The 23,445-nt window shown below is 36.4% G+C and overlaps 1 protein-coding gene across 3 annotated transcripts in view; it reads right to left on the reverse strand.

Moving 5' to 3' along the window:
- The window catches only part of LOC306859701 (plasma membrane calcium-transporting ATPase 3-like), a gene marked incomplete at both ends in the record, with an annotated part of 43,824 nt that extends 20,379 nt beyond the window's left edge, over nt 1-23,445 (reverse strand). For 2 of the 3 annotated variants that reach the window (XM_079400894.1, XM_079400896.1), the window contains 10 exons: nt 165-407; nt 597-811; nt 2,346-2,510; nt 3,105-3,146; nt 3,477-3,530; nt 5,607-5,732; nt 8,527-8,652; nt 8,923-9,180; nt 12,398-12,595; nt 23,217-23,445. In XM_079400894.1, the coding sequence (XP_079257020.1) occupies nt 165-407; nt 597-811; nt 2,346-2,510; nt 3,105-3,146; nt 3,477-3,530; nt 5,607-5,732; nt 8,527-8,652; nt 8,923-9,180; nt 12,398-12,595; nt 23,217-23,445 (1,656 nt within the window). The remainder of the gene's footprint in view (nt 1-164; nt 408-596; nt 812-2,345; nt 2,511-3,104; nt 3,147-3,476; nt 3,531-5,606; nt 5,733-8,526; nt 8,653-8,922; nt 9,181-12,397; nt 12,596-23,216) is intronic. The other variant, XM_079400895.1, reaches the window with a different exon arrangement.

Here is a 23,445-nt window from a genome sequence, read left to right on the forward strand (position 1 = left end):
TTACTGTAAAATGAACAGATTACATGCAGGTAACTTGGCTGGGAGTCCAGCTAGACCATCTGAAGACCATTTAAAGCCAGGGCTTAATCAGCTAAAACTAGCTGAGGCTGGATATAAAATTTTCTATCATTTTTTATTTAAATTCATGATATCCAATCTCTCACCATGATCTTGGAGGTATAGGCGCAGTTGATAGATATGGCATTGACAATCATCTCTAGGGTGTTGGGGCTGATCTGGCTGGGGTCGGGGATCTCACGGAAGTGCTGGTCGTTGATGTAGGCCTGCACTACAGTCATGCGGTTGGTGGTGAGGGTGCCGGTCTTGTCAGAGCAGATGGCAGTGGCGTTGCCCATTGTCTCGCAGGCATCCAAGTGACGCACTAGGTTATTGTCCTTCATCATTTTCTGAATTAACAGGAATAGAAGATTTGGGTAGTGAAAAAACAGTGTTGACAAAAGCAAACCATGCTAAAAATAATACATGAAAACACATCCAGAGAAAGTTTATTTTGTTCAAATTTGCTTATGGAGTCTTTTAGCTCTACAATACAATACACACACACACACACACACAGTGCACCTGCTCTCTCTCACCTTTACTGAATAGGCCAGGGAGATGGTAACAGCAAGGGGAAGACCCTCAGGCACAGCTACCACTAGCACAGTCACACCGATGATAAAGAATTTGACAAAATACTGCACATAGACGGGTGTGCACTCGGGCAACCAGCTCCGCCCCTCCACCACAAACGTCTCGATCACAAAGTACAGCACCAGGATGATAACTGTGATGGCTGACATTACAAGGCCTACAAACAAAACAGTGTAATAAATAAAATAAATCTTCAGGATACTTGCAGGTCAATCTATAGTCAGTCAATTGACTATAAGTAACAAATACAGTAATGCATTACTTATCAAAATTACAGTATAATATCAGATTAATTTGTAATAATTTAATTTATTATGTAAAATAAAAATAGGGATATATTTCTTTGTCTTTTTTATGATATTTATTTGTGTGCATCATTACATTTACATTTATTAATTTAGCTGACGCTTTTATCCAAAGCGACTTACAATTGCTATATATGTCAGAGGTCGCACGCCTCTGGAGCAACTAGGGGGTTAAGTGTCTTGCTCAGGGACACATTGGTGTCTCACAGTGGATTCGAACCCGGGTCTCTCACACCAAAGGCATGTGTCTTATCCACTGCGCCATCACCACCCCTATACTATTCATAAACTATTGTGATTGTAAGTGAAGACATTTATGCTTAACATGTTACTTTTCATAAAAAAACAACATTACAAAGTTGTGGCCTAATGGTTGGATATGTAACCTGAAGGTCGCACAAATTGAGAATATGGGTTACCATACTTGTCACAATACTTTCACTTTTTCCACTTTCAGTAAGTGCTTCTTCTTAGTTAACAGTGAGAAAATCTAGCACATTACATTAATTTCCATAACAAGTATCAAATTCATTAGTCAGCACTTCTCAATAATGCAAGAATATGAAAAATTAAAATGTTACATTCCATGAAAAATAACAACGTAACAGTTAGCTGGTACTTCCTCACAGTTAACAGTGACAAAATGTAGCACAACATGTAACATGTTATTTTCCATAAAAAGTACCAGTTAATCAGCACTTACACTCTATTACTTGTGAGAATGTGGAACAAAAAGTAACACAATGTGTTACATTCCATGAAAAATAACAATGTAACACAAATGGCTGGTACTTCCTCTTAGTTAACACTAAGAAAAGGTAGCACAAAATCTAACACGTTACTTCCCATAAAAAGTAACAACAGTAAAAAAACATACAACCAAAGTAGCGTGTTACATTTCATAAAAAGTAACAATGTAAAACAATTAGCGAGGGCTTCCTCTCTTAGTTAACAGTGGGAAAATGTAGCATAAAATTTAACGTTACTTCCCATAAAAAGTAACAAAGTAATATAACTAATCAGCACTAATTTTGAGAATATGTAACAAACGGAGGACAATGTTACATTCCATAAAAAGTAACAATGCAACATAATTAGCAAGTGTTTCAGTTAATGAGAAAATTTAGTACAATGTAAGTCATTTAACATGTTACTTTCCACTAAAAATCTAGCATAACCATTTACCTTTTTAAGAAGTAAGGAAATACTGTCACAGTAACATTTTGCTTCAAGTAACATTCTTCAACACTGAATATAGCTTTGTATGAGGATGAAAAAATAAAAGACAATAGGATCAGGACAGCAGAGTGTAAGTGTATCAGAGTGAGGTGATTAATCTTTCCATATGACATCACCTCGTAATTGGCCACATGAAGTCCCACGCACCTGCTTTGCCAATCTGTACAGCCAGTTTGGTGAGTTTGCCCTGCAGTACAGACTTCTCTTTCTTGGGCACGTTGGATTTTTTCTTCTCTCTCTCCTCCACTTCTCCGCCTTCCGCACTCTTCAGAGGCTGCATCTCCATGGCAATGGCTCCATCCTGCTTTTTGGCTGGTGGGCGGGACATGAGTTAGCATCACTACATATGGACAACAAATCTGTCGTGTCACAACTCAGAGGCATCGTGAGAGGCCTCCGGCATGAACGAGACTCATTCAAAACTCTGAATACCTACATGCCACACACTGAATAGTTACGCCTAAGTGGTGTACACACATACACTGGACACACAACGAAGGAAAGCAAGACAAATGTAATCACGCACAGCATAAACACTGACGTCGGTTATAGTCGGATCACAACAAGTTCTCAAGTTCTACAGAGCTGGCACTATTCAGCAAAATGTGTTTGAGTGCTTTTTCTCGACACGGGAAACAATGAACTACGGTTATAATGTACTATGCAAGGAAGCGGTCGTCATGTATGCTGTTGAGCAACCGAGTGGAGTGTGATGTTACACAAAGAGAGTTTTTCTGCCTCTTTATGTATGTGGCTGTGTGCATACATGGTATTAGCGATTATATTTCCCGTTGCTATCCTCATATAGCAACAGCGTAACTGAGGAGTCCACAGAAATTTTCCACAACAAGAAAATAATTAACCCCTCATTCTCTCCATTCATCTACTCTACTATCCCTGTGGTACCTTTATTCTGATTGGTCTCCACAGTTGCCTCTGGCTGCTTGCCTGTGAGAGAGAAAGACAGAAAAAGAGAGAGAGAGATAGAGGGAAAACAAGGGAATAAAAAGCGACAGACAGAGACAGAATGAGAGACAGGGCACACAGTGTTCTTGAGTGGGGAAAATGAGAGCGCACAGAACTATGGAAACAGACACACAAACGCAAACATACGGCACACACATTGAGCTGATCTTCAAACTATGACATGTTAAACCTCTCCGCCACAATTTTGGGCTAATCCGACTCTATTTAGTGCTGATTGTAGTCATTTAATCTATGCTGAAGGTGTTCTGTAACTCCAGTGGACTCAAAACAACAGGGCTGTGGATTACGTACCATTGGTGATGCCACTCGGTTTGGCCATAGTTGTTAGAGAGTAACTACTGTCCTCTGATCGGATAGTGAAACAAAGGGATAATGCAGGTGTGGAGGAAGGGGATCGTGGGAAATTGTTAGGATTGGGTGGTGGTAGAAGTAAGAAGAAAGACAAATTAATGATGATCATGTGGTATTAAGGGAAACTAAACTCCAAAACTGCATGTGCGTAGGTTGTTAATATGAAATTACAAGTACTGACAGCACTTCATCAGTGAGACGTTCCTGCTTCATGTAAAAGATTGTTTTCTAATTCTTGTGTAACAGTTATTTGAGCTGTCAACATTCTAGTTAAATTAGTAATCTAGTTAATATAGCATGATTAATTATTAGCAAAGATTCACAAGCTACAGAATGAAACAGCACGGAGGGATCTTGAGATGTGTTTTAACTACATTTCACTTATAGTGTCCTAAAATACAGCACTCATGGGGCAAGATGCTGAAAAACTGTTAAACACAAAGAAACAGCCAGAGATATAATAATTAAAAAAGAAAATACTGCAGAATGAATAAAAGATCACATCTAGTGTGAATCTACTTCGTTAAGCAAACAATATATTGATCTACTCAGTGAGTTACTCTAATATGATGTCTTTTAATTACCATCATTTGTGGACTTTGTTCAGCAAATAATTATATTATAGTTAAAGCTGCAGTCCGTAACTTTTTTGTGTTCAAAATTTACAAAATTTATATGATAAGCGAGTACACCATGAATTCATTTTCCAAACCATGTTTTTGGCTTGTCCTGAATCACTACTAATAAGTGTTTATATTCTGATTATTTTAGACTGGTTCGGGTAGGTACCGCTGCGGAGTAGTCCAGTACCTGATAGAAGTAGTTCCGGCTACAATGTTCTTCCGCAAGATGCACGCAGTTCTGTTTATTAGCTGCTAAAGTGCCAAAAGTTACGGACTGCAGCTTTAAATAAAACTAAAGCTGAAACTAAAATAAAAAAAAAATTGTTACTTTAAATAAAATAAAAGTTAACTGAAATAAAGTAATATAATAAAAACTTTTTTTAGTTGCCAAGGCAACATTTATCATTTTAATTTAGTCTAATTAATTTTGTTAAACTAAAACTGAAATAAAAATGTATAAAACTATATACACATATTTAAAAACAACTACTAAAAATGACAAAAACACAACAAAATTACTAAAAATTGTATTGTGATTAATCAACACATTGAGTAATTACTTTATTTTAATTTATTGATAGCCCTAATTGTTATACATGTAGCTTTTATGGCTTCATGTTAATTGAGACACAACATAGAATATTTGTATTTTAAAAATTCGTTCTGCAGGACCGCAAAAATCTTTGAAGGGTGAAAAAAATCAACATACACTATCCCTCATGCATTCATATAGATTTTAACTTCAAATCTTAAATGGTGAATTAAAAAGGGTTGTTGACATTATATGTCACACTGTATGTGCATTCTACTAATCTACAATTATGGGTATGAGTAAAGATGTACAAATATTCCAAATCACTTTCGCAAAAGCAAAAAAGACAATTGAGTTGTGATTGTGAGGCAGTTCTAAGTCCGTTCGGTGGCTGATGACACATATAGGGCGATTCAGTGGGACAGTAACAGAACATGGCGCTACTTCATCCTTCATCCACCCACATCCAACCTTTGCTCTCTCTCCCTCTCTCTGTTTCTCTCTTTCGTTTCCCTTTCTCTGAATAATTAATCAGCCTCCTCCAATATAACTCCTAATCCTTCTCTATTCCCTTCACTCCAGTCTCCTCTCTGTTGGCTGCAGCTTAAATTACCCATGACATGGGCCATAAAGTTTACAGCAGTGGAGCTCTGCTTGTCTCTCTTGCACGTCTTACCATTCATAAATATTCCTGCATGCAGGCTCCGAGCCCACTGGTCCTCCATTCATATCCGACCCATCTCTCTCTTATGTAAGGATCTCCCACCCCCTCTCTCTCCATTTTCCACTGTCTGGTAGTGCTACTCACAACGTTTGCAGTCATTCTCACTACATCCTACACTAGCCACTAGCCTTTTCTCTGAGTATTACGGTGTGTTTTGGTTGGCGTTTGATGCTCTTCCTTCTTACACCTACCTTTTTTCTCTTTCTTCTCTTCCTCCCCTTCCCCGGCTCCCAGCAGAGTGAATATGATGCCACTCTGAGAGTTGACTCCAACTGCAGTTACCAGCATCCTGCCTGATCCCTCCATCACATGGGTACCTGAGGAAGAAAAATTGAGAGAGAGAGAGAGAGACAGATTTAGGAAAAGACACAATGTAGACGAATGATATTTAATTGCAGCATAAATGGAAAGACCCCCAAAACATTTTGCAAATGTTGTCCCAGCTAGCCTCATGATTTCCTGTTGAACAATGTGGGTGATTTGTGATCTCCCAGCATGCATTGCAGCATCAGTAAATTATGTTCTACCCTTCTGTTTCTAAGATTGTCACTTCATATTAGGAGTCAATTTAAAACTATATGTAAGATTTAAAAAATGCCTTTTATATTTATGCCAGGAAATACATTTATAAATGTCTAAAAAACAACACATTTAAATAATTTTTATTATCTTGTAAAGTGACCTAGAACTGTAATAATTTTTTATGTAAAACTGAGTTTTTTTCAAAGCTCAAGGTCATTTTACTAGAATGTAACACATTTAAATAAAAAAAAAACAATGTCTTAAAAAATAATACAATTAAATAACTGTATTTTTCTTGTAAAGTGACCTTGAGCTTAATGGATTAATGGTTTAATTTAAGAAAGAAGAAAATGACCAATTTCTATAAATGCATAAATTTTACAAGAAAATGACCAATTAATAAAAAATAATAATAACAGTTTAATTTAAGAAAGAAGAAAATGACCAATTTCAATAATAATAATAATAATAATAATAATAATTTATATAGCACTCTTCAAAAGTTCAAGGTTGCTTGAGAAAAAATCTTAATCTATAATTGCCTTGACAAGAATCTACTAACTGAATAAGACATTTTACATTGTGCACAAATTCAAATTGGCTACAAAAGACAGTTGTTGCAGCTCATATTTCTGTGATTATTTTCACATTTTCTCAACAATTCCATTTAGACATTGACTATTTATCTACAAATGCAGACAGCCTGGCCTGCTGCAGTTCTCCATTAGTATTTGACTCCAGACCGCACACAACAACAGCCTCCATATATTAACTTCACAAAAATATAATTGGGCTATTATTCAATAATATCATCAGTAGAGCAGGACAGACTAATAAAGAGAATGAAGTTATCATCCCAAGTGTCTAAGAATAGCATGGAGGAAGGGAGAGGGCATGCACCAGTGCTCACAGCAGGAAACAGAGATTCTCAGATCTAATTAACAACATCTGGATGCCACTGCAGCATCTCAGTTATTCTGACAAACAGAATGCGGATGCTCTGAGTGCTTTGTGCTGCTGACTGACAGCTGACGGAGCGCAGCCGAGAGGAAAATTCCAAACTACTTTAGACACTTTCAAGAAAGGTTGGCCAGTCTCTTAAGGAGAGTGATGGGCATCAACCTTTAACAACGATTTTACTTTAATTCACAGTGAGTTTTTTTTCAACTAGCTTAAAGGCCTATTCACACTAAGAATGATACCTAAACAGATAACAATATTAGCATTCACACCTACAGACAATAATGTTCTCTCTCTGTTTAAGTGCTGCAGTTACTGTATGCTGTCTGTCACTTTAAATGCTCAAGCTCTTTAAAGTCAGAGGATTCTGACTGACTTTCAATGTTTTTATTGTTAATGAGCGGGAAAAAAATTCCTTAAAATGATTCCAGAGATTGATATTGTTATAGCTTGGTTATGGACTTTTAAACAATTATCTAGGCATTAGGCTATTATTAAAACTTTATAGGTATAATCATTGTTATCATCCTCTGTGTGAACAAGCCTTAAGACTGTATTGAAAATGTTAAAGGCGCAGCCAGAAAATAAGGAAAAAAAAGTTTCACAGACTAAAGCACTTCTGATTGGCTAGTTTTATGATTGGCTCAAATAATGTGTTTCACCCCCTCCAGGTGGAGTTGGGAAGCTCATTGCACCACTGAGTTACAATTAAAGTTAAAATTCATTGTTAAATTAAATTTTAAAGAAATATCTCTTGCTTAAAGGTTACAAGTGATTGTGACTGACGATCTTTAAATATAAATCAAAAATTGCATCTCTCATTAAACTGTACATCAGTAATGGTACAGTGACTATTTTGAGACCTCATTGGAACTAGGGCTACGCAATTACCAATGACATTACCAATATTTAATTTTTCTGTGATATACAGGCAGACATTTTTACAAGACAACTTAAATAGGTACAGTATATTTGGAAAGAAGTAATCATTCTAGATTTTGTTAGGGATTGCAGAACATAAAAATAATTTTTAAAAGCTAAAAACTTTTTTGTGTGTGAAGCATCTGTTTAAATCCTCTTTCATAACTTCTTTTTTTTTAAAAACCATAAAGTGAACAGTTAAAAAAAAAGTCTGTCCACTTGTTTTCTTGCCACATACCCACTACACATTCAATAATGCTATAAAATTATAACAATTGTTATTTAATAGGGTAACACTTTATTTTAAGGTGTCCTTGTTACACGTTACCTTAAAATGTACTTACTATTATTATAACAATAAATTATATAATTAAAGTGTAACCCTTAATTGAGATTATTAAATAAAATATTAAACAATATAATTCTATTTTACTATAAAATAAAAAACAAGCATGTAATAAAATAATTCATAGCACAATTGTAAACTTATAATAGTTACTATTTTCATCTTTCATTTTGACTGAATGCAGGCAAATAAATAAATGTGCTGTGAGTTTTAGAGTGAAGCACAACACTGTGTTCATAAAGGCGTGAGATGCACGATTCATTCAGGTTTCAGGTTCTCATAGAAACTGTAATCATTTTGAATCCACCATTAAATATGATCTAGCAATCTACTGTATGATCCACACATGTATGCATGCTTACCAGAGAGAAGCATGGGGTCCTTGTCAGCCGACTTCCGCACATGATCTGATTCACCGGTTAAAGAGCTCTCGTCGATTTTCAGGTCATTGGCCTGAATCAGGACCCCATCAGCAGGTAGGAGGTCACCTGAGAAAGGAAACAAAAGTGGGACAAATAAATATCCTGTGATCAGTAGAGCATCCTTAATATGCCAAAAAGCATTCACTGTTCCTACCAGTAATGCTATATTGCACAGAGTACATTATCAACAAATGAGTTCCCATCGTGATTTGTGGAAAAATGAACATTACTCTAAAAATACCCCTGTGTTAATCCACACTTTCCTCATAATAGAGGAGTTAAGCCTAATCTCAGCATTTATTACATTCTCTGGGCTCATCAGAACAGGAAACTGACCGTATTTGACCTGGGCCATGTCCCCAACCACAATCTCGGCGACAGGGATCTGGATGACGTTTCCATTGCGCACCACAGCGAATCGCTGCTCCAGCTCGATGCGGCTCTGCAGTCCCCGGAACTGTTTCTCTTTACTCCAGTCATTGAAAGCCGTCACCAGCACCACGCAAATGACGGATAGTAGGATAGCTGCACCTTCGATCCATCCTGCCTCTGCCTCCCCCTCATCTTCACTTCCTCCTTCCACATTTCCACAACCTGCAGAGGTTAGAAGTTCATTATTACATGGGTGTCTGGAATACTTGATTCTGATTGATCAATTGCAGTTGATGCTTTTCGTTGCTGGAAGCAAATTCTTTCCAGATTAAGCGCTCTTTAACAGACTTCTTGGAGATGTAAGTGTGTTATCTGGGACTTGGTCCCCATAGCTGACATGACTTTAAATGGGCAGGCTTTTTGGTGCCTGAGTAGAAATTATAGAGCATGTATTTATTCTTAAACATCAAAACATGCTAATTAATGTAATTTAAAACACATCCAAGGCATTAAATATGTTTTAAACATTTTAAACATAACACATTATATTACATAAACAAAAAAATTATTTCAAATTCTTTGTGTTTTCAGTTTGCAAGCTAACAAGCATAGCACAATCTGGTTAAGGAAAGCTCTTTTGATTTAGATACAGTCATAGTCAAATATCGGCACCCTTGGTAAATATGATCAAAGAAGGCTGTGAAAATTCATCTGCATTACTTTTGATCTTTTATTTAAAAAATTCACAAAAATCTAACCTTTCATTGGATAATAAGAATTTAAAATGGGGGGAAATGTCATTATGAAATAAATGTTTTTCTCTAATACACATTGGCCACAATTATTGGCACCCCTACAAATTCTTATGAGTAAAATATCTCTGAAGTATATTCCCATTCATATTCACAATTCTGAGCACTCCAGGGTGATTATGAACATGAAATTATCCAGCCATGGCTTCCTGTTTCACAGAAATATAAATAGGAGGGAAAACAAAGCCCAAATTCCCTTAATCATCCATCACAATAAAACCAAAAAATATATTTCTGATGAGCAGCAAAACATAATTGAGCTTCACAAATTAGTGAAGTGGCTTTAAGAAAAGAGCTAGAGCAGTGAAAATTCCCATTTCCAACATCAGGGCAATAATTAAGAATTTCCAATCAATATAAAATGTTACGAAACTGCCTGGAAGAGTATGTGTGTCTATATCGTCCTAATGCACGGTGAGGAGGAGAGTTTGAGTGGCTAAAGACTCTCCAAAGACTTTCGGGGTCAGAAAACCTTAAAAAAATAGTCAAACAGCACCTACATCACCACATGTTTGTTTGGGAGGGCTTCAAGAAAAATTCTCCTCACTCATCCAAAAACAAACTCCAGCATATTCAGTTATCAGACACGACTGGAACTTCAAATGGGACTGGCTTCTATGATCAGATGAAACTACAAAATGAGCTTTTTAGCAGCAAACACTCAAGATGGGTTTGGTGAACACAGGGATAAAAAGTACCCCATGTGTACAATGAAATATACTGCTGTATTTTTGATGTTGTGGGCCTATATTTCTGCTGAAGGTCCTGGACATCTTGTTTAGACACATGGCATCATGGATTCTATCAAATACCAACAGATAAAAAATCAACAAGTGACTGATAAGTGACTGCCATGTTTGGATCTTCCAAACGTACAATAATCCAAACACAAACCTCAAAAACAAGACAAAAATGGGTCACTGAGCACAAAACCAAGCTTCTGCTATGGCCATTCCAGTCCTCTGACCTGAACCTCTGAGTGAGGTGAACTGAAGAGAAAAAGCACCAACATGGAGCTGGGAATCTGAAGGATCTGGAGTGATTTTGGATGAAGGAATGGTCTCTGATCTCTTGTCAGGTGTTCTCTAACCTCATCAGGCATTATAGGAGAAAATGTAGAGCTGTTAAACTGGCAAATGGAGGTTTCAAAAAGTATTGAATAAAAGGGTGCCGTTAATTGTGGCCAATGTGTATTAGAGAAAAACATTTATTTCATAATAATATTTCCCCCCATTTTAAATTCTTATTATCCAATGAAAGGTTAGATTTTTGTGAATGTTTTTAATAAAAGATCAAAAGGATTAACAATGCAGATTAATTTTCACAGCCTTCTTTGATCATATTTACCAAGGGTGCCGATATTTTTGGCCATGACTGTATTTAAGATATCTGTATTTGAGATAAGCATTTCTTTAATGTCTTTTGATTTGTTCTGTGGTCTCTTTCTTTTTTCATACCAATTCAAGTTTACCATCTTGCAACTCAGAATGATTAGCTGACTGACAAGCTTGTGTGCTTCATTATATATTTATTTATTTTTAAATATCTACACACGTCAATTCTAAAGTTTGGGAAAATATTCTTAAATAAATTATTACTTTAATTTGAGCAATTAAATTGACAGTAAAATTGATTAAAATGACAGTAAAAGTAATTTATAATGTTCATATATATTGTCCTGAATCAAAAGACCTTAAAGAAATGTAAATGCCAATGTCTGAGAAAATGTTTAAGAATCTGAAAAAAATATATATATTTCCACAAATATATTAAACAGCAATTTTCAACATAAATCGTACTAAGAAATGTTTCTCGAGCACAAACATTGCTGCCTTTACTGTATTATTGATTATGCAGCCTATAGGGTGAACATAAAAGACTTTTGAAAACATAAAAAACGTTTGAATGGTAGTGTATGATGAGCATAAAATGATGACTAGATGCTCAGCAGTCCCCAGTTAGAGCAAAAATATCACTTTGAATAACAACAAACTGGTAAGAGAAACTTAAAAAAAACTTCAAAATAGAAGAAGACTTTACATTGTAGCTAAATATGTTATAGAAAAGCTTACTTGGACCACAGATTAATATTAATATATGAATTAATGTTGTAATACTGCTGCAGTCTTTGTTTTGCTGGAAGATACAAGAAAGAAAAAAGAAAAAAAAATCAAATCAGTATTAAATGTTAGTAAATAGCCATGTAATTAATATAACACTGTGCAGTAAGGCTGGTGATATTAAAAAAAATGGACCATTTCAATAATTCTCGGCTGCTTGTACATAATCCCTTCTTTATGCAGAGTGACATTTAGGTTATGCAGCACTCAATATGCAATTGTATAAAACTTTCAGAATGTTTTACTTTTTATTTTTCCCCAGCATCCCTAAACTGGTTTTCTCTTTCTCTGCATTCCTGCTTGACATCCTCGTTTCTCACTACATTTTCTCACCTTCATTCTCACCTTTTTCCTCCCACACTCCCTTGATTCAGTTCTCTCTTTCTGCCCTCCCACACTCTATCCGTCATTCCCTCCTCCCTCGACCCAAACCATCGCTTTAACTCCCTTCCTCTACACACACCTCATCACTCTAACATCCCCGTCTAGCTTCCCTCTCTCTCTCACCCTCGCTCTCGTGTCCGGGTGGCTGATAGAAGGACAGGCCGAGGGAGATGATGGCTGCGATCTCCAGAATGATGAGGGTGACGTCTTGTAATGCCTCCCACACCAGCTGAAGGAAGGTCTTGGGCTTTTTCGGGGGGATGAAGTTTTGTCCAAATGCCTGTCTGCGCTTCTCCAGATCCGTCGGGTTATCTGACAAACCTGAAAGGAAAAGAAGAAGAGTCAAGCAGAGGTCATCACAATTTTTGTAATGCGTGGGCACCCTCACCCCCAGGGCAATGAGTAGGATATACCATTAAGGAACTTAGTGTGCCTCTCTCCTCTCAGAGCCTGGGACTTTCCTGTTAAAGTTTGAAACATCCTGTACATTTGGCTTTACCCAGTGCAGGACACATTGTTTTTAAACAGTCATTAAGAATGAGGTGCTTGTGTTTGCTATCTGCAGTATGGCTCTTGACGCAATTTGGATTTTAATGGTCTTTAGCCCTAATGTCTTTTGGCAAGAAGCATTTTTGGCCAAACTAATGTCTTTTGACAAGGTATAAAGTTTTACTGATAAATCCTTGATATTTACCTAATGATGAGGATATGCAGTCTGGGTGTGATTTGTTAAAAAAAATAGAGGGATATTTGAAAGAGAATGTGAACACTGAAAATTGAATGAAGAAATGTATATTTCAGTGCAATTCATATAAATTACAAAAAATAGTTATCTAAACTGAATGAACTAAATTACACATTTTTGGCGTTTAACTTACTGACTATACATTTATTTATATAATTATAATGTATAGGCTCCATGAGGTTCATAATAAGATACCCTCGTGAAAAAATAAATATATTAAAATGTATTTGAATACATTTACATAATTATGTATTTAATAAAAATACTCTGCAATTGTATTTTTGGTATACTAAACTGGTCTACTTAAAGTCTGCTAAATTTCAACAACTAATTTTGTGTTTAATGCACTTTAATTGTGAGGAAATAGTACTGAAGTCCAACTAAAGATATACTGAAGTATATTTGATTGTGCTAAAGTAGAACTATTGCAAGTATACTTTAAATATCTTGCATTTAAAGACCGATACCTTTCAAAGATCATACAGTCCTCATCAGTAGTGACCTTAAAACACATTTTAGACTTAACATTAAGAAATGTGCATTGTGCACAAGTAGTGCTTCAAATAAAGTTTCATTATAATATATCAGTAAGTTCCGAACAATATGCCAGTAAATATGTCATTCGTTTTGAAATATACTTAGTATGAAATAAATGTATTTTAAATATATTACTTTTTTACTATAAGCTGTAAAATCTTCTGAACACATTTCAGCCATCTATCCCGACAAATTTGTATTAGTTCATTCCAGCATAAGTTGTAATGTTATGCACGTTTTACTAGGTTGCTTGCAACACTGAAAACAAAATTTGTAACACAAGGCCATCACATACTACCAGAACTTGACTCTGAACACAACAAACTCATGCAGAAACATGCACCTTGTTGCTAGGAGACACATAAGGGATGAAAACAACATGTTTGATATTCTCTGACTGGATGGAATCACAATCTAAAGCTAAAAAAAACAGTGTTTGCTCATCATACACTATGCACTTTTCTAACTAATAAACAGCACTAATTATTGCTTTTATCGAAGAATATACATTTCTTGAAAAATCACAAAATGAATTGTGTCATTCATTTAATATATCAATCAATATAAATGTAATATATCTTAATTTCCGTTATTGAAAAAGTTAAACAATCATCTTTGTCATAATTACAGCATATTGTGTTGGAATTGTGTTCAGAAAGACTGAAAATAAGCTAGCTACTTAATAATGTTTGCTAATGTGTGAATAAGTAGCCGTACACATGCAGATGTGACACCTAGGTTTCCGTCATCTAAGGGTGCTTTGCATTTATATTTATGCATTTTGGCAGACACTTTTATTCGAAGCGACTTACATTGCATTCAAGGTGCACATTTACATTTGTTCAGATCTTGCTTTCCCTGGGATTTAAACCTATGAGCTTGGTGTTGCTTGCATCATGCTCTACTCGTTGAGCTACAGGACAGATTAAAAAAATTCAAGGTTTCAGAAAAGGCTTTCAAAATTTCACATCAAAGTTATATTAACTACTGTAGCATTTTATAGGCCAACTGTCACTGAACACACAAACACATGTAGTGGGGAAAGATGCAGCCTAACTAATGTGTAAAAAGTAAACTTTCTGTTTACAAGGTTAATAATAAGGTGAACATCGCACAGCTATTTAGGTAACAGTTATGCAAATAATAAACTGAACTAGTGAAGCTACTTGTAGTTAATTAAAGAAAATGGAAAAAAAGCTGTTCCAAAAGTCACCATTATATTGGTGCCTTTTTACCAAAAAAAAAAAAAAATTAAAAAGTATCATAGAGAATCATGGTCATTTTTTTCTAGTCTTTCACCAGTCCACTTTGGTCCAAGCCAATACTTACCGCTTGGAAAAATTGTATATGAATAGAGTTCACAGATTCCGACAGTGAACAACTCCAATACCATTTCACACAAAAGTGCACACACACACGCTAGCTTTAAATACACCATGGCGCTAACTGACACCTTTAATAGCATATGCACTGCTTCCATTTCCTATTATCACCACACATTCAAACAACACATGTAGCCATCTTACAATCTCAAAGATTTAAATAAGGGGCACTAAGACGAGATGAATAACACAATATATTGCATGTGTGTGTGTACGATACAATAAAACATAACCAACTGACTATAATGACCCAAGCGTATTAGAATGTATCGATTTGTTAAAGCAGATTGTTCCAAAGTAAGAAGCGATGCGAGTCGGCCTGAGCCACATATACTGAATTTCTGATGTAAATAATTAATCGCATGTTTCTGCTCATTTCAAAGGGCTCCTATATAGAATGAGAGACTGAGAGAAGACAAGAAGGATGAAGAGAAATTGATATGAAGACACGAGACACACTGCGTTTAATGTGCCCAGTGCCCCCCTTTCCACAGCCATCTATGTCTTTCAGTCTTTCTCTTACTCTCGCTTTCAGTCTTTCATAGATTGGTGCAGTTTCCATGGTGATGAAGACATCAAGCACAAATCAGGCTGCTCTTCAACTTCCCGTCTTCAGGCACCTTTTCGCCCAGCTACAGATGATGTCATTGATTCGGTGCGGTCCGCGTGAGCCTTATAATAGATTTTTGATTGGTCTGCTGTGGAAGCAGTTTTTGCAGACAGTGAGTCTTTTAGAGCCTGAGAGAAAATTCATGATGTTTTCAGTCAGTGTTGAAGTCAGTGGAGTCACCTGGAGTGAAACCCAGCATTACAGCTCAGCAGAATGAGGCACTATTGACGTCAGTCTATGAGTGTGCAGTGAACATGCTTCAGGGACGGATAAGGACAGGACAATCCAACCAGAGAAAACTTTAAGTGGACAAAGGAGGAATGTATGGGCTGGTATGTATACCGCCACTGAGTCAGAGCATCAGGTCGACTATTGGCAAGAGATCCTGCGGTTATACTGTACACTGATCACATTCACTCCATACCAGCACTCAGCACTAACCTTGCCATAACCATTACTGAATGCATGATTATACAACACTCTACATGAGAGGTGGACGTATGAATGAAAGACAAATAGAGAGAGAGAGAGAGAAAGAGAGAGAGTCAGGAAGAACAGAAGATGAATGTAGATGACAAACTCACGCTATCTGAAGAAGGGACAGTGAACCTAAAAATAATAACACTTCGGTAACAACTTACAACATTAGTTAACATGGATTTACAATAAGCAGTTCTTCTACAGCATTTATTAGTTTTAGTTAATGTTAAGTATTTACTAGTACATTTTTCAAATCAGAAGTTATATTTGTCAACATTTATTAAAGCACTTTGATGCTACAGTGTTTTTATTAAGTACGCTTAATTTTTTTTTATAAATGCTTTAAGAAATACATTGCTTATTGTGTTATCTAATGAATTAACTTATGTAACCAAACAAGACCTTATTGTAAAGTTTTACTGAAAATTCTGTGATTTACTCACCCTCATGTTGTTCAAAACCTGTATTACTTTGTCTTTCTGATATTTTGCAGAAAAATTTAGACTGCTTTATTTATTTATTTTAAATGTGATAAGTAAAATGAATGGGGACCTTTCAAGCATCAAGGAAACAAAGGAACCATAAAATATCATAAAGTGATCTATTCAAATCATGCACTGTATTCCAAATCTTTTTAAGTCATATGATTTTCAGTTATTCATTGAAAATATTCCTAGCTTGCCACATTCATGAGAAAAGCTAATGACCGAGTTGAGAAGTAATTGGTTTTTAAACAGACCTTTTCAGTGAATTGACTGATTGATTGCTGATTTATTCATGAATCAGACTAAATTAGCTGACTCACTACCTGGTTGCAGCGATAAACAGATCACTAGAGAGGAAAACAAAATGAAATTGAAGTGATTATTCACTGAAAATCTCACCTAGATCTCCTTTGCACAATTATGAGAGAAGCAGTCCGATTTGTGAAGGAACTGTTTTCCTGAGTCAGATCTTTTCAGTAAACTGAATGATCCAAATAATTCGTACTGATCAAGTACACAAAATCAGTCTAAATGATTTGTTCATGTTCGCTAGAGGAGATTATCAACGAATAAGAATACATTTAGGTCTGTTCCTCACAGAGCTATTGTATATTTCAGAATATTGTACAACAAACATCATATGGACCACTTTTATGATACTTTTGTTGTTTATTTTGAAGCTTTAAATTCCAATCTCTTGATAATGTCTCTGCATGGAAAAGAGCGATCAGCACATCTTCAAAACTTCTCCTTTTGTGTTCAACAAAAGAAAGTAAGTTATACAGGTTTGGAACAACAGGAGGCTGAGTAAATGAAGACTGGTTTTCCATTTATGGATGAACTGTCCCTTTAAGAAAAACTGCTGAGTAGCCATGCCCGCATCCATTCGCTTTAAAAAATCTCTTGCTTTTCAAACACCCCACCTCCTTCTCCCCCCTACCCCGCTCACTCACTCACTCCCTCTCTCTCTCTCCATCTCCCCTTGCTGTGTCCTTGACAATGCGGCAAGCTGTACCAGAATTCCTTTTCTCTCCTTCCGTTCCTTCCGTTCCTTCCTAACCTCCCTCTCTCTCTCTCTCTCTCTTTTTCATTCTCTTTCCACCCTCCACCCCCATTGCTCTCGGATCTCCATGCCCTGCTGCTGCAGAACAGGTATCTGTGTATGATCAGGCTGATAGATTGATATGTCCACGCCCCCGAACTGAAAAGTGTTTATAGCAGCAGGCTGAGATCTGTGGATCTGCGGTCTGCACTCTGAAGCTTGGCTGAAACGCATTGCTGGAGAGGAGGGAGAGACACTAATGGACTTCCATTTTCAAGGCCTCATCTTCACAGTGTCAGCCTTATTCAGCGTCACTTCATCTCCGCCCCCTCTGGTTTCTTCTCCTTTCCCGTTGTCTCTGCTTTGTCATGGCCATGTAACAGTATTAGTTCTGCTTCCACTTGCACTTAGAGGCAAACCACTTATTGTTTGACTATAAGCATCAGGAGCATCAGGTTTTGTTATCACCTGTCAACAGAGCAGTCCCTGATGACAGCTGTTAGCTATCTCCATACATAAAGCTGGTCTGAAATCTTTCACGTCTTCTCAACCATGACACCAGTGGAGGTGTAGGTTTCGAAAACTTTTGTATTGGTTAATTTTAGGTTTATCTCCTGAAAGGGGTTTTACACAGCAGGGCAACATCTGATATTACTTAAAGTGATAGTTCTCCCAAATATAATATTTCTGTCATCGTTTACTCACCTTCATATCTTTCCAAAACTCAAATGAAGAATTTTTTAAATTTTCTGTCCCTCTCTATTGAGTCCACGAAACCAAAACTTTCACTATACAAAAAATTCATAAAGACATCTTACAATTGCTTTAATCCAAGTTTTGTGAAAAGACAAAATTGCTTTATATGATGTACAGATTTAATTGATCTTTTATTCAGATTGATCTAGGAACATTGACCTCATCAAATTTGGTAAACACAGAAGCTCAATCATCATTTCTAGACACATGAAAACCAAACCTCATAGGTTCTCACGTATCAAGCAAGCATGTTTGAACATCCATTCACTGTAATTGATGTGCTTTATGTTCCTGCTCTATGTAAATCTGTTCATCATATAAAGCAATCGCGCCTCTCGATTCATATGGATTTACAATGTTTTTATGAACTGTCAATGTTTTGGTGTATTCAGCTTGGAAGGACAGAAATCTAATTCATTTGTCACTATTCATTTGTCTTTTAGAAGATGAACAAAAGTCTTATGGGTTTGGAACGCCAGGTGGGTGAGTATTTAATGACAGAACTTGCATTTTTGGGTAACTTACCCTTTAAAGGGGTCATCGGATGCCCATTTTCCACAAGTTGATATGATTTTTTAGGGTCTTAATGAAAAGTCTATAACGTACTTTGGTTAAAATTTCTCAATGGTAGTGTAAAACAACACCCTTTTTACCCTGTCAAAAACAGCTCTGCACAAAGCAAGATGTTTTAGTGCATGTCTCTTTAAATGCTAATGAGCTCTGTTGACCCTGCCCCTCTCTTCCGTGGGGTGATGAGCCATTCTCATGAGACTGTTTACCTTAGTCGTGGAACTTTCTAACTAGCACATTATTAGGAAAGATTCATTAAAGAATCCTATACTCACTTCTTCTGTAGATGAGGCCGGTTCACAAATGATTTGCGCAAACATAGACGCATTTAGGTAGATCAGGGGGCACATTCCCTTCAAAAATAAACATAATCCACTGCGTCTTCAGCAGCTCTGATGTCAGGAGTACATGACGACGGCTATGTTCATTATTAAACACCTCAATCGCTTAGGAGACATTCTACTCCAGCATCGAAACAATGGCGGACTGTTCACAGCTCACTCAGGGCAGGTCTAAGGTAAAACGCTAGTGTCAATCAACAGTCGTGGGAGGGTCCTGTGAGAACGGCTGATTTGAGAAAGGGGATATTATTTATAGGGATTAAAAAAAACCGCACTGGGTGGATTTTTATCATTATAGGGTGGATGTGTACAAACACTGCCAACACACATTTCAGTTCAAACAACATGTAAAGGTGAATTTTGCATCCGATGACCCCTATAAGAAAAATATTTTAAAAACATCTTTTCATCAATAAAATTACAGATTCTGGTACTTTCTTCATTCTTTCTGAAATAAAATAAATAAAATTTAAAAACTTTCGTAGCTTTAGCAATAAACCTATTTAATATTTGATGGCACTTTTTACTTTCTGCTCTCTCTTCAATAGGATGAAGCTCACAAGACTCACACTAAATTATGGCTACTTGCTTAATGGCACTGATGGTGGGAATTTGATTATTTGGTGGCAAAAATTAGCAAATCAAAATTGTAATTTTTTTTAACTTCTAATCTGCTACCAAACTATGGTCTACCAGTCGGTTTGGGAAATATTTTAAGGCTTATTCACTAATGAAGACGCAAATGCTTTAAGCTACGCAAGCTCAATTTAATTCATCAATATGTTCCAAAATGTTTTAGATTGCAATGGACTCTATGCACCATCTCATCCACATTTAGCCTCACCGGTCACTGGAACTTTTGGTGCAGCACAGAGTTTGGAAACTGTAAGAAAATTAAGCTCAAAATTACATCCTGAGCAAGGGTCAAAATCGACAAGTTTCTTATTTTAATTCACTTAAATGTGTGATTTCCAGACAGTTCTGTAATAAACATATTTTTCCAATTATGCCAAGCTATAAATTATTTCATTCGGTAGAAATTGTGAACAAAAAAATATTAGAAAGATATTTCTATATGGGGCCTTTGATTATCGTTGTGGACAATGGGGCGGCCTAATCATAACACAACACAACTATGCATTGCATTCTCAGTGTGGCCACAAGGGACGCTATAATGAACGTCATCTTAACGGTCTTCAATTTTCCACTTTCTCCTTCTGATCAACTTCTCTCATGGCAAAGCAGTTTGTAGAAAATCGAACTAAGCAGGTCAATATGTTTATCTCTATATGTACAGAAACCTGAAAAATAACATCCAGTTTAAGGAGATATATTTAAAGGTAGCTCTATCGTCCTCTTGAGGTTTCCTAGTGCTATAGTAATTTTTAAGCACGCATGTGTGTACAATGGTTTTTAGTGTGTGGGCTAAACATTTGGGTCAATGTTTGCATACATTCAAAGAGTATATTTGTGGCCTTAAAACACAACAGCAGGATGCAGTACTAGAACCACCGGGCAAAAACTGCACGGTAGGCACTCACCCCTCACTGACATCCTGCAGGAAAGAAAAGTCACACATGAGGTCTCTGTAGTGTCTCAGATGTTTCTCACAGACACAAGTAAGATTAAACAAAGAGCAAATTAAAACATTTGCTTAGTAATCTCACATCTATCTCAGAAATGTTTTATAAGAGTTCTAAACGACATCAAAATAAATAAAATAATAAAAGTCAAAACAACAGCCAAGTCAGAGACTTCAGATTGAAGACCAAGGACAAATTATCTATGTACTGTACATCAATATTCCCAGTTCTACTTCTACTATATGACAACATTTTGCATTTTTCCCTTAAGGAATCTGAGATGGAAAAATGAGCAAAAAAAATTCCTGATGCTAATTCTTCATTTTTGTGATGCCTAATGCCTAAAACAAAATTTAATACAATATTATATACAACATGTTTATAAGGATACTAATAGGAATGCAGAACATGTCTGCACCATAATAACTTGTTTTAATTTAGTTGGCATCGTCGGTATTGGATAATTAATTGTTCATGCTCATTTTTACATTTAGAGTAATTTTGCCGTCATCTAACACTCACTTAAAAATAATCTTCAAATCTTAACCCTAATAATTTCATAACACTGTAAAATGTAATCTTTAACAAATCTCAATATCCATTTTTCATACTGTACACAATGATGTGATGCCAAAATGTACTTACTATTGAAAAATTATGTATTATTTTAATGTATAAAAAAAGGCTACAAAAAGGTAATAATAAAAATAATAAATATCGATTGTAACATGAAAATAATTATGAGCTTATATCAGCAAAACAAAAGAACCATAAGTAACAGCTTTATCAGAAATCTATAAATACTCACAATCAGTACAACTCAATTTGAGTTTTATGGAGTTTATCTGTTTTTCATGACTGAGCATTATCTCCGTCGCTATCTAAATTCTCATCCGCAGTCATCATGGCGTATAAAACATCACAGCAACACATTCAATTACAAGTCAGAAAAGGATGGATGGATACGCCAAGAATTGTGATCACTGCGGGGACCTTTCGAGTCACTGACTCTAGTGAGTGAGTCTCTCCAACTCTGTTTACCCAGTAACCCCTCTCTCTACACCCACCTCACCACCGACAGCGCCGTCGCCTAGCAACCCAACACAACGCGTGCACTCAGAGTGGGAAGTTGGCCGAGTGAGACAGAGAAAGAGGTGGTGGACAAGTAGTGTGAAGAGGTGAGGGAGAAATAAAGAGAAAAGAAAGGGAAATATTTGGGGTTTAAAGGCATCTTAAAGGATTAGTTCACTCCAGAATTAAAATTTCCTGATAATTTACTCACCCCCATGTCATCCAAAATGTTGATGTCACTCTCTCTTCAGTCAAAATAAATTAAGGTTTTTGAGGAAAACATTCCAGGATAGTAGACTTCAATGGTGGCCAACAGGTTAAAGGTCCAAACAGTTTCAATGTAGGGCTCTACACGATCCCAGCCAAGGAATAAGGGTCTTATCTAATGAAACAATTGGTCATTTACTAAAAAAAAATAAAAATGACATCTTGTACTAGCTCTGTGATGTGCGTCTATGACTTCATGCCTTATGCTTTACGTCATCATGTTGGAAAGGTCACGTGTGGTTAGTTTTTTGTCTATACATTTCGGTTCAAAAAGGTAGTGTAGGGAGAAAAACTGCATCTTATTTTCTCCTCCAATTTCAAAATAGTCAGACATTGTAGTTTTACCTTTTTTTTTGTAAAGGGCGTTTGATTTTCTTTGCATGTTCACTTTGTAAACACTAGATCAGTACTTCCTCCAACGTCACGAATGACCTTTCCAACGTGATTACGTAATACGTGAAGTCGTAATGCTAGTGCAAGATGAAAAATCGTGTTTAAAAAAAGTATGTAATTTTTCTTAGAAAATTACCAATTGTTTTGCTAGATAAGACCCTTATTCCTCGGCTGGGATTGTGTGAAGCTGCACTGAAACTGCAATTTGGACCTTCAACCTATTGCTCCCACTGAAGTCCACTATATGGAGAAAAATCCTGAAGAAAGTGTAGAAAGACAGACATGAACATCTTGAAATAGGGATGAGTAAATTATCAGGAAATTTTAATTCTGGAGTGAACTAATCCTTTCCGCTCAAAAGCAGCTCAAAGAGAAACACGGTACATCTGATGAGGAATAATGTGCTACACTCCTAAAAATAAACATTCTTTATTGGCATCTATGGTTCCATGAAGAATCTTTACCATTCCATGGAACATTTCCATTGCACAAAAGATCCCTTATAGTGGAACAAATTGTTCTTTACACTAAGAAAAAAAGGTTCTTTAAAGAACCGTTCACTGAAAAGTTCTTTATGGAACCAAAATTGGTTGCACCCCCCATTTGGAACCTTATTTTTTTAGAGTGCAGGGACTAAATGACATGAGATGACATGTCAAGAAGCAAAACATTTCTCTCACCATCACTGGTGGAAGACTTGAGTCTCTGGCATAGGCCCTCTACATCTCCACAGCTTTCCTGAATTTTCTGCAAGGCCTCGGCTCCTCTCAGCTCCATCAGGGACCGGAGATCCTCCAACGTCACCCCAAAGTCTCCAGCATGGTTGGCTTCTGCACCTCCTCCATCCCGCTTGGGGTAAAACTCCACTGCGCTATTCGCCATCTCACCCATGGTTGCCGTGGTGGACAT

This window comes from Barbus barbus (genome assembly GCF_936440315.1).
Source record: "Barbus barbus genome assembly, chromosome: 40".
Lineage (NCBI taxonomy): Eukaryota > Metazoa > Chordata > Actinopteri > Cypriniformes > Cyprinidae > Barbus > Barbus barbus.